We start from the raw sequence: 12950 nt of genomic DNA, 5'->3' as shown, positions 1-12950 counted from the left end.
ACCCTGAATAGGAGACAAAGCTGGTAAGTATTTTTGGGCTGCTTTTATTTTCTGTTGAGAAATTTCAAAGCATCATATACAAAGAATGAACTCTGTGTATCAGAATCAAAATATGCACGTACATTTTTCAAACATCCCCACACCACAGCATTGCCTCTAATGGGATGCAAATCCATCTCTCTGGTGTCTCTTGGTATGCAGAGATGGTACATGGACTAGACAAATCCAGAGTAAGACTAACACATAGGCAGGCTAGGCAAAATTTCATGATGGCCAGGGGTATCTCTAAATTGTAACCTGAGCTTAGCTGATGACACAATCATTGCCTGAGTCATCTGAAAATCTGAAACAAAGGCTCTGAGCATGGTAAACTTTGTCACTAATTGGACAGTGTGTCAGCCTCATAACTTGAAGGATGGGGAGAGGGACAGCAGGGATTCTGCCACTTCAGCAGACAACTCTATGAGTGGAGTAGGAACAGAAAAGTACAGTAAGCCTGACTTAGTCCCTAGCAGATACATTCAGCAACATGACTGAACTTTATACTCAGGACACTGGGTGCCTGTCACATTCAATAAGGAAATGGCATCTCTTACTGCTCCTCTGGTGAGCAACAATGCAGAAGAGGAATCAAATAGCAGAGAAGCAGCAAAGCAGAAGAACCAGGGTTTAAAACCAGGTTTTTAAAACCTCACATGACCCAAATAATTACTAGTACTGACATACCTGATTTGGGGTTGTCATGAAAGGGAAGCCTAGTCTTTAGACAAACAGAGGGTCTGCCCTTAACCTCCTGAACTATCAATTTTCCTCATCTAATTCTGCAGAAAGGTTATGTTGCAGTGCCCTGTGCTTCCTCACATTTAAAGTTAGGGTAGCCAAGGGCAACAAAGACTCCTTCCTCTCCAGCCTGATAGCAGAGCTCTTCCTTCCTTTTGTTCACATGAAGAACAAACACTGAGTTGAACAATAACAGTGGATGCTTCATTATGATGCTCTCTTGGGCACCCAGCCCTGGTTAGCATTATCTTACCCCTTGGTTTTGTTTTAAAGGAAACTGTGAATGGTCCTTTCAATTGCTGGTGTTTCAAGATCAACATTACCTCTACTTCCTCTGTTTTCAAGTTTCCTTATTTTACCAACAATATGTGGCACTATGAAAAAAAAAGAAAAAAGAAACCACCTAATGAACTGAGAAAGCTTCCAGTCTAAGACAAGCAGCAGCTAGAAGGCAATTAAATGAGCTTTCCCTGAACCAGTTAAGCTACTGATTCTGAGCACCATGAAAAAAAACCCCACCAAACAAAAAACAAAGAAAGCCAAAACAACTTACTCCTTGGCAACTATTGAAGGAAATGGACATGAGGAACACAGTTTAGGCCTGGAATATACTTTATTTGAAAACATCCAGGCATCTGTTCACACTTCCTGAAACTTACATCAGCAGCAGACCCCTCCCTGTCACATCTCCTATTTTATGGACTAAAAGATCTTTAGTTATTTAACAAAATCCATACCCTCTGATCGGATACAGAATTTGTCCAATGTTTTTTTTGTAGTGAGTGGCCCAATAACAACACAGGGTTTGAGGTGTGGCTTCACCAGTGCCGAGTACAGGGGGACAATCACTACCCTGGTCCTTCTGGCCACACTGTTTCTGATAGAGGCCAGGATTTCCATTTGCCTTCTTGCGCATCTGGGCACACACTGGATCATATTCAGCTGTTAACCAACACCTCCAGATCCCTTCCTGCCAGGCAGCTTTTCAGCTGGATTCCCCAAGCCCATTGGGTTGCATGGGTTGTTGTGATCCAGGTGCAGGACCCAGCACTTTGCCTTTTTAAACCTTATACAACTGGCCTTCGTCCATGAATCCAGCCTGTCCAGATCCCTCTGCAGACCCCTAAGTAATGGAACCTTTCCTAGGGTATGACAAGTCTTCCAAATGAAAATCAAACTGTGACTCAGGTGGCTGCCCATCTTTGCTGCTGCTGCCTTGTAGTGCTAGCCAAATTGGCCCATTCAGCTATGAGTCAGTTGTGTGACCACCCATTCCCCAGTTCAGCCTAACACACATTTGAAAGGAAAAGGGGGAGAAAACCTGTTTCTCAAGAAAAAGAAAGTATTCTGGAGGAATAAAAGTTGCCTCTGCTAAACTCTAACAAAGTCCTCTCCAGTGTTACTCAGCTGGACAGACTGCAGTGATGAAGCATGGCAAAAAAATTGTAGGGGAAGGAACGCTGAAAGGCAATGAAGAAGCAACATACCTTTGAGCTCTGGTGTGCTCTGCGTGAGGCCCTGCCTCTGTATCAAACATGAAGGTGGCCAGGATCACTTTACAGAACTATCAATGTTATGCTTTAACCATTCTGATTTAGTGCTTTTGGCTTTTGCTACCACATTAGAATACATTGGCTTGATTTTCAAAGGTAATGAGCACCTACAGGTCCCACTGCCTTTGGTGACAGCTTCAGCTCTAAAAATCAATTAAAGGTAGTTTGCATATTGAGAAGAACTGAAGGAAAATAAAAGGCCTATTGTGTAGATACGAAGAGTTTAAACACTCCTGATTGGTGGCATATGAGCCCCTTTCCTTTTCAAATGAATTTCACTTCATGTTTTGTTTGGTTTTCCTGTTGATGCATCCTGCACCCTCCAGTGCTAAGCTGGTGGGATCCCACATACTTTTCCTGGCATGTGGTGTTTAAAATAAGAGACCTCAGCAATCGGATATCCTCAGCATTTCCAGCTATTGAACACAATCATGAGTGCTGTGATCCAATTTCAGAGTAGAAGAGGAAAGATATAGAGTAATATTCTCCCTGTGCTGGTATGGGGCAGACAAAAGAAAACTAAGCAAACAGGATGTTCTGCTCCTCTGTGGACTTCAGCAAATGCCATGGCAGACAGGATATGGTCTAGCTCACAGCTAGGACTCACAGCTGCAATGTATGTGCCTGGCTGCCCAAAACCTTGTTTTGGGTAATTCACTCACAGCACAGATATATCATGAAGAAAAGTAAAAGATGTGGTGAGCAGTTCCCACTTGCATGTCTCAAGACAGAAGCCCTTCATTGAGCATATGCAGCCTGAAGGAGGAATGTGATATTTATATATGCTACTAAGAAAGAATCTCATCCCTAAATTCTCTCAGAACATCTTCACCAGTGCAACACTTGGTGTTCACAGCTTTACTTATCAGCTTGCTTATTCTAAGTCTATTCACTGAGTAGTAAGGCATATCTCAGCCGGGGTCTCCACAACAGCACACAGCACTCTGTTCAGACCATTCAGACTTAAGATTCCCCAGCATTTTCTAGAAATGTCATTCCTCACATCTCTGCTGCTACTTCTGGAAAGTCCACCTTCACAGAGCAGTGGACTGCATGGGAGATTGTTTCTGTAGTGGAAAAACTAGGAAGTTTAAATGAAAATGAGATTCAGTGAACAATAAAGTAAAATATTTACAACAACAACATCTCTTCTTGAACTGTTAATTGTAGCATCATTTGCCTTTGCTTCCTCTTCAGCCCTGCAGGCATACATGTGCTGCCTTGCCTGTGTGTTGAGCCCTAAGGCAGACCCTCTAGGGTTATTCAGGTGGCAAACTAAGGAACAGCCTGGGTTGATACACCACACTCTAGCAAGCTGCTGACTAACCTCGTTGCCTCTCTTATCTCTGTAATGTCTCATTAACTCAATCTGGCCCTGGAATTTAATCTCAAAAGTTTTTCAGGGGTCTTCACAGAACTGACTGACAAAGGACCAGATTCTGGTTTCATTTCGACACAAACACTGAGGAACAGTGCCAAAGTTTAAAGGAACATTGCAGAAAATATTTTACAGTAACAACCCGATATTAGGAGTTTTAGGAAATGATGGTATGAGAAAAAGTTTGAAGTAAACCACTGCTTGCTGAGAGAATTTATCACTTGTGCCTGTTTCTAAGAAAGTACTGTATATTCCTATTCCATCTTATCAAGATAGACTTAAGCATATATAAGCAGATAATTTAAATCTGTGACAGGGCAAGTCAACTCATTAGATGCAGAGATACATGAGGTTGTTTGGGATGTGTTAATTCTGGAAACAGAGGAAGTTTCAGAGAAAAACAGCACTGGGGTCAAAGCAGTGGAAGCCCCATTTGTAAAGCGTTATCCCTGTGCTAGTAAGCCCCTCCTCAGACAAAGTTTTCTAATTCAGACAAAGTGCTGTTCCAACGTGCTTCTCTACACAGAATTGCACTCTGGAGACTTCCAGGTTTAGACTTTAGGTAACTCTTGGATCTCCACAGCACCCTCCCTCCCCAGCATAGGAAACAATAAAGTGTCCAGCATTTCTCTTTGGAAAACAAGCTTACACTTAGAGACTTCACAAGACTTTAGTAATACATAAATTCCTACAGCTAGAGAAAAGTTGCGTGTATAACCAAGGTGAGTCATAGTCCTCTATTGCTAACTATCACTTCACAAGATCAAATGACATCAGTGATGGCTTCACCAAACATGCTAGCAGTAAAGCCAGAGCAGACATAAGCTTTGAGGATAGCAAAAGAAATCTAGTTGTGCCTATGTGAGAAAGGAAAAAATCACAGTGAGACTTAACTGTCTTTTACTTTCATAAGCTGCATGCAAAAGCATGAGACTTTACTCTGGCTGAAAAACATGTTTTTGAACAGACATTTTTTTGGCTCCCCACTCATGAATGTGTTCACTTAAGAACATTAAGTCCATTTCAGGTACATTTGACCTTATTTTACAAATCTGTAGCTTGAAAGATGTAATATCTACATTAAATCCAGGCAATTACTGGTAAAGTCTTAGTCTTCTATGACAATGTTCAGTTCCCACAACAATATATTATCACAAATCACAGATACTACCTCTAATCAACAGACAATTACACTCCTTATGTTAAAAACCTTTTGGAAAAAAGGCCATTTGCTTTAGCACTATCCTGAAAACCCAGGGGAGCAGCCCACTTTGATCAGGAATTCATTACAGAGAGCCTGGTAAGAAGAAGATTTCTCTGAAGTGAGATCATTTTGTCCCAGGAAGCCTATGCCAGCCTTGAAAAGAGGGCAACAGACTTACACTCTTCATCTCATTGTTTTAACAACAGTGGATTAAAATAAATTAGTTTTGATTCACACTTGTGTAAATGAGAACGGATTTGGCACACTGCTTGCACTAAATATTTTGTTTTATCTTGCATTTAGTAGAACTTCAGACAAATTAAATGCTGGCACTTCAGCTGCAATCTAGTGAAGCATTTAGGGACATGTTTGGCTTTCAGTGCAAGACAGGAGTACTGTATCTTTGGGATCTTTAAAGGCATCTTGAGAAATAAGCAGGTAATTCAAAACATAGTGCTAAACTGGATTTATCCAGCATAATATCCTCTCACAAGTTAAGCTCACATTAAAAAATATGGCCAGAAACTTTACCAAACTACTGCCTATCTACCATGCCATTATGTGAAGTGCCCCGTTTTCAGAGAGGAACATTTGATTTTATTGAAATGGCAGTTTATTTGGTTTCTACTGGATCTAAACCCTAGATGTTTCTAGTCTTCCTTCACCATTAAAACATTTTCTTTCCATTTCTGTTCATTAACATTTTTAGTCGGTTTTGCATCTGTGCTCTGTTTCTCTGACCTTCATTTGACAGCCGTGGAGTTTGGCTACTCCAGCAAGGCTTTGCCAGTGCTGCTGCAGAGCAGTAGAGCAGTTCTCACAAAACCACCTAAACACTGTTCCTGGGCCAGGTTTAGTAACCCATTCCTCAAAATGCCATGGATTACCTGAACAAAAGGACATTTTCATTGATGTTGGCTATATCTGTGTGGGTGATATTGCTGGCATTGGGATGATGGCAATCTTATTTTTTCTCATGCCTTACTGCTAGGATACACTTAACCTACAAACTGACAATGTTTCCTTGCTCTCATTACTACAAACCTGTTAGAAATAGCATGAGACTTTCAGTGTCCTGTGGGGAATACAGCAAAAACAGTTCTACCCCACAGAGATCCTAACAATGATCAGTTCATCTTTATCCCTCCAATAGGGCTGGAAATCACCAGTGGCACTGCAAATCTTTTACCATCTCAATAGCAAAGCACAACTCTATTCCCATTAATCTGTCTTCCACCCATTCACACATCAAGTACAACCCTGCTTCATTTTACAGATTATATCCATGTTGCTCCAGACAAAGGTCACTTTATAGTTACAGTTCTCCAAGTGAATAAAAGCTTTTGATGCAGTATATCATTGTCTTTCACTGTTCAAACCCACACAATACAATACAAATAATGCTGCCCTTTCTTTCAGAATTCCCTTTCTACCTCACTACTTGCTTCTTTACAAAATAAAATGAGGCACTTTTCACTTGCTTCAGCCATAGAAATTAGTTATAGCACTTTGGAGACCGTTTGCCATGCTGCACTACAAACCCCGACCCTATGCAATTTTGAGATCAAAATGAGCTTCTTTCATTACTTTTGTGACAAATGAAACATAATGTACCAATGTTTCCCTAGATTTAGCTGTTACTAGAATTTTTTCCTCACTTCTGTGAAACTTAAGACACTCTCTTCCAAGTGCCACATCCTTTTGTTTCTATATATCATAAGTTACCTGCTTCAATAAGATGTCACATGCAAGGTGAGCATGTTTGTGTTCAGACAGGTTGTGTACAGTGGAAAATAGGGCAGGAGAAAGGATGGATTAATTTACTAATTATCTATTGCTGTGGCACAACCCCCAAACTCTTCCCTTTAGCAATACAAGGTATTCTGTTCTTTATTTGGGTAGTGAGGGGAGCCAGTCAGCAGGAGACACAGAAATTTTGAGGTTAAATTTATAGACAGTTATACCTTTGTTTCAAAAGCAAGAGTAAAACATAGCAGTATAAATCATAATGCCAAGTACACTTATGAAAAATGGCAACCATTTAACAGCAACAGTGCTTTTTTTATCACTGAAGGTCATGACAAGAACTGAGGCCAAAAGCTGAAGGCAGGCAAATTCTAATCTGAAATACACAACAAGGGTTTAGCAACAAGGTAGCTAAAACTTGAAAACACTGTCAAGGCAAACTAGTAACACACATTTTTTATGTCTTCAAATAAAAGTGAATACTTTTCTGGAAGACATGATTCTGTGTAAGAAAGTTATCAGGCACCTGAAGGAAACATATGATATATGGGAGGTCAGTTTGGGCAAGCTGATAATTTTACCCATCTTTAAACCCTATGAAACTGAAAATATATGATTACTCAAAAGCAAGTCCTAGCTCATGAACATATTTTGCCTTATGTTTTCAGTGTTTCTGAGTTTTTTCAGCGAAGAGCAATGTTAATCACTTAGTTAAAGCATTCAGTCCCAAGAAACTCTTCAGCTGGAAAACAGCCATCGTGTCCCCTGTCTTCTTTCACAGCACCATCCTCTGGGTAACAGAAAGCATTTGCTTAAGTTAGATGGAATGAGACTTCCACAAACAGATGAGCTATTGTAGCTAGTAGCTAGGCTTGTTGCTAGCTTGTATTTATACCCCAGAACACCGCTGCTTTTAAAGCTAGACTCAGATGATCACCCACAGAATACAGCTTAAAATCAGTTTATTTAGCCTGTCTTTTTTGTATATATGTGTGCAAGGCTAAGTTGTATCTTCTAGTTCAGCTGACCTAACCCAGTATGTGCTACATTCAACTTCAATGAAACTACAACCAGGCAACAGCAGCTCAAAATTTCCTTTCACTGTTGTACCAGAACAGAATTACCAGCTAGTAATTTCCAGTCAAAACAGAAATTATATCACTGCCAATGAGAAAAATCATCTTACAACTTGCACTTCTAATCAAGCAGATATGGAGCTCTTTTAATGTTATTCTTTTTTTTAACAGTATAATTTCACTCTCATCAACTGGTGTATTGAAATAGGGAAGCAACAACAAACAGCAAACACAAGTTGACAGTAAAACTTCCAATATTTTGCAGTGCTTAGATCCGGGTTTCTGCCTTTCGTATAAGATCTCTACAAAACAGAGATCTGCTGTCAGACTGGATTTTGCACTCACAGTTCAGGTTCATCCAAGAGTGACACTGTACAGCATGGCAGAACATGACATGACAATGTATTGCAAAGTAAAGGCAATTGAGGGTACTTTGGGGGTTGCCGTCCACTCCATCCATAGCGCAGAGCAATACAAAGCAATGAAAGGAGGAGGCTGAAGACTTTTCTTCCTAAATTTCTGACTGTCCAATCTTGCTTTTCAATCATCACATTTCATTTCTCTAGTCTGAACGTGGAAATAAGAGTGAGTGCAAAAATGTATTCTCTTCATCCCTGAACTCTTCAGGTTTATAAAAGCAGAGAAGTTTTCCCCAAGGACCCTTGGGCAGCCTGGAGATCTCCTCTGACAATAAAAGAGAAGCAGTTCTGCCTTCACTAAGGTCTCCTCCAAAAATTTCTGTGCTTGCACTGAGGCCATGAGATGCAAAGATACCAGGGAAACAGAGCAGCGATTTACATTGACAAAGAGGATTTTGATACACTCCTCCAAATGGGGCAGCATTACCATCTTAATAGCCTTTTGCTCTCAGCCCTCTTCCTGAGGACGCTGGAGATTTTTGCAAATGGAGAACAGTTCCGCTTCCCATTTTAACTGCAACAATAGCAGAAGGGCTCCTTAAACTGCATCAAATAGCAGTCTGTGAAATCCCTAACTAGCTGCACTGCCTCTCCTGCCGTTTTATTATCCTCCAGCCCACAGAACAAAGTGGGGGGAGCTCCTCCTCTTTTTTTTTTTTTTTAGCCTATTCCACACATCCTAATCCCTCAGAGGTGGCAATGGAAATTGCTTGTGGAACTGTTAAATCACACTTTCACTTTGTCTTTCATTCCCCATTCACCCTTGCTAATCAGGGAGCTTCCAGCCACATTTTCCAATATCAATTTGTTTATGGCCTATTGGTTAATGGTCCCGGGATGGGACCCCCTGAGTAAAAAGAAAGAATCCTGGGCACTTCAGCCAGCTGCTGCTTCTCACCAGTTCCCACACCCATCCACTTGTTCCCATCAGCCACCCTGAATGTGCTCACCTCCTGACACCAAGGGAATTAAACAACAAAGCCTGAATGGGAGGGTCGCCTTTGCAATCAGGCTGCAGGACAGATTCCACTTGTTAGCGCTATGTGATGTCCCTCAAGCAGTGACCGGCTGACCCACGGCCAGTCGCCTTACTGTGATCTTCCCTTGCATCCATCTTGCCTTTGGAAAGAAGCATCACGTACAACTCTCAGAAAAACTCTAGCCTCTCTTGAACAAGGCAGCCTGGTGCCACTTGCTGCATCTTATCCAAACCAGACACTTCCTGGGGATTTGCTCATTTCCTCTTTCCACAGAAATCATGATCACTGAAATGAGGGGCAAGACCATGCAATATTTACTTTTACAAGTCAGTGAGATGGGCTCATGTGTAAGTGCTTACAAGTCTCTATTAAACAGTCTGCGGCACATTATCAGGGAAACCATACCCTTTCTTGCTACCCATCTTAGAGGAAAGTGTCTAAAATAGAAAGATAATGATGTAGTCAGAAAGTAATAAAAGGTTCACACAAAGAAGACATTCTAGCTGCCTTCCAAAATACACAAAGAATGCCCGATAATAAGACATCAAATACTTAAACAAATCCAAACTGGTATCTCACCTGTTTGTAGAAAAACGGTGAATGATGTTTTAAATGTACACCCCAGAAACATATGGGTATAGAGAAAAGAGCAATTGCCACACTCCTAATACAATATTGTCCTATCAGAGTGCTGCTCCATCATCATTATGTGTAACCAGGCCCATTTGTTCTTTAAAGGTATGGTTTAGTCCAGGGAAAGCTATATTCATAGTTCACAGAAAAGAACTGAAAAAATAAATATCCTCTCTGAATAAATGCTCCCTGTTTCTGAAATGGGAAAATTTTCTTTCCCAAAGTTTCACTACATTAGTGCCTGAGGATAGAGCAGGAAACTGTCTGCCTTTTATATAATGACCAGAAACATCTATGTAACTCAAGATGCCCAAGATAGAAAAGTAGTTTATCATCTGCCCTATCCTTAAACAAGGTCAAGATCAACTCTTGCAATAAACTCAGTTTAAACTAATGAAAATTGTTTTAGTTCCTGTAGACTTTTAGAATTACTGGTACCTAATAAAGCAGATCAAGTGCCCAAAGTGCTGTCTAAGAATACACTGAAAATAGTATCCAAAGGCTTAGGGAACACTGCATGGACACCTCTCCCACCCATAATAATTATATATCAAATGGAACCAAAGATGCACCATAAAATATTTCCATTTCTTTTGTTTTCTGACATTTTGCATCAACCGAGATGTAAACACGTTGAGACACTAGGAAATATAACTATGTCATTAGTCTGGTACAGCCCATGTCAACATGAGAAATGTGCACATCCCTTAAAAATGCTGATAGTACCTCATGGGGATCAGTGATTCTCAGTGTCTGGAACCTGAGAACCAGCTATACTCACTTGTCTTATTGCCACAGCTGCATATCAGTGTCTCCCCTGAACAAAAAGTGACAGACTAGTTTTATTCCGTCTGTTAAACTGATACAGTGATATGCCAGGCTGCATATCAAAAGACAGCAACAATAAACTTGATCTATGAATGTTTGTTAAAAAGTAAGGATTTTGTTCAGATAAATAGGGAAAAGAAGGGAAGAGTTGAACTTCTTTGATGTGGTCTAAAAGTCCATGATTTAGGACACAGCCACAACGAATCCTAGTTCCCTGTCAGCATGGCAGTAATATCCAGTTTTTCAGTATACCACTTCATATCCTAGAGAATCTGAGGATAATTTAAGACCATGCAACATTAGCATTAAAATGATCACAAAAATAGAAAACAGATACAAATTTCCTGTATTTTTATTGATGTCAAGCCATTCGCTAAGAACTATTTCTGTTTATTAGATCAGGTCACTAATGATAGTTGGGTAGGCTTCTCCTGAAGACACCTATCCCATAGGACCCATGTTACCCAAACCATTCCACTTTACCTTGGAGGAAAACAGGGAGCCTTGGTTAATAATTTCAGGGCCCATTCCTAGACCCATGGCAATATGCAAGAACTAATTCAGTGTAATCCAAGACAAAACAGTGAATTCAGCAGAAGGCTGCCTTTATCAACCAGAATGTTTAAATGTGTGGGGTTTAAACTCAGTATAAACAGCACCATTTTCAACAATAGTTGTTGTTATCTACATTCAGTCTGCTAAAAATATTCATCGAAAAGGCAAAACAGCCAATGTTCTGGTCTTACCCTGAAGAACCAAGCCTGATTTCTCAATGGTGTAGAAGAAGGCGGAGAATGGAGCAACAGGGGATTTAGCAACCAGGAGCTGCAAAACAAATGTATGATGTAAGTATGCATCTTTATAACATACTGATCAAAGCTCAAATCTGCAAAACATTCTCACCAGATTTAAATTCCAGAAGTAGTAAATCATACTTCAGAAACAACATGGTAGTTATTGATCTAGCCCTGTCACTTCTAAGTAGTTGAGGTCCTTTCATACACAAATATAGATCATGCTGCAATTTTAAACGGATTCACAGGTCTTAAAAAACGACTGTAATGAAAGCAGTAAATTTTGTCTTACTGGCATCCTGTTAAGCTTAACCATTCCTGCTGGTTCAGGCTGTTGCACTTAGAGACAATTTTGAACAAAACTGCTACTGTCACTTGTGTATAGCAATTTTTAATTGCCATTAGCCATTCCACAGATATGCCCCATTGGTTTCTCCAAGAACTCCACCCACTGTCTTTCTCCAGCCCCTGGAAGCAGCATGTCCACTCATGGGTCATCACATCACACTGGGGATGTTAACATGCCATTGTAAGTATCTGGATGTCCTCGTTTGCAAAAGGGGTAATGATCCCTTTATTCCAGGATCTTGTCCTTGAACGACCATGTCAAGCCTTATTCCAGGATCTTGTCCTTGAAATATCAAAATAGGAACTGGAATTCCCTCGATCGAATTTAGCTTGGTGTTAGGGTAAGGCCAGAAATATACCAAGCTCCCTGGCTCCACTATGGAAGAACCATCCTCTGTAGAAGATGTGCTGCAGCAGAATTGCAGAGATAGAAAAGAGCTTGTTGGCAGGGTAGGGTATGTGGCACCTGCAGATGGCAAACTCACACAGATGTGCCAAACTTTATTGCTTGGCTGTTTGATTTTTGCTCATTGTCAAGGACTGCTCTTCCACAGCATGCCTCAAAATGACCCTCATTCTGTCACCTACATGAAAGTGGCATTTTAATGACAAATTTAGTACATTCTGCTTGGAATGTGATCAGCGCAAACACTGCTCTGATGGTGCCCACGTGGCCCTGCAGAAGTCACTGATAGTGGCTGAAGCAGAGAGCGTGCTGCTGCTCTGCCTCCAGCACAGAGCTGCTGAACAAACCTGAATCATGGTTCTTGTTCACCTCTTCCACAGCTACAAAAGGCTGGGATCTGGAAACCAGCCCTCCCAGTGGCGGTTGTGTACTCTGGGAGAGCCTTCCAGCCTTCCCATCCCCTGGGGACATGGTTTGGATAGATGGTTTCCCTTCAGCTCCTGCTGAGGTCCAGCAAGGATCTGCTCCCAGCAGAGCCTGAACTGTGAGGGCTGAGGACACAGAGCTGGCTTTCTTTAAGTGCTCTGAATTCATCTAAGCCCTTCTCAAGGCCTGTCAAATGCATACTGTGGAACCATCACACACCTCAGTGCCTGAATTCCCAAAGCCCTGTCAGATACTGCACCCTCACAGCCCATGATAGGCAGCTTTCTATCAGATGCATCCAAATACAGATTTCCTAGAATGACAGACAGCAACAATCTTATTTGTAGATGTCTTAGCAGATCCTGCTGATTCCTGATGA

General features: G+C 41.0%; 1 protein-coding gene across 6 annotated transcripts in view; it reads right to left on the bottom strand.

The window, feature by feature from the left end:
* Positions 1-12950, bottom strand: part of RAD51B (RAD51 paralog B) — a 411052-nt gene that overhangs the window by 126030 nt on the left and 272072 nt on the right. For 5 of the 6 annotated variants that reach the window (XR_014852614.1, XM_085062131.1, XM_085062133.1 and 2 more), the window contains one exon: positions 11344-11422. The exons of the other annotated variant lie outside the window; for it this stretch is intronic. Coding sequence is in view for 4 of the 5 variants with exons in the window: in XM_085062131.1 (XP_084918257.1) it covers positions 11344-11422 (79 nt within the window). In the remaining variant the exon portion in view is untranslated. The remainder of the gene's footprint in view (positions 1-11343; positions 11423-12950) is intronic. 6 annotated transcript variants of the gene reach the window in all.

Source organism: Lichenostomus cassidix, chromosome 5, assembly GCF_008360975.1.
Source record: "Lichenostomus cassidix isolate B80296 chromosome 5, HeHo_3.0, whole genome shotgun sequence".
NCBI lineage: Eukaryota > Metazoa > Chordata > Aves > Passeriformes > Meliphagidae > Lichenostomus > Lichenostomus cassidix.
This window is presented reverse-complemented; position numbering and strand designations above follow the sequence as displayed.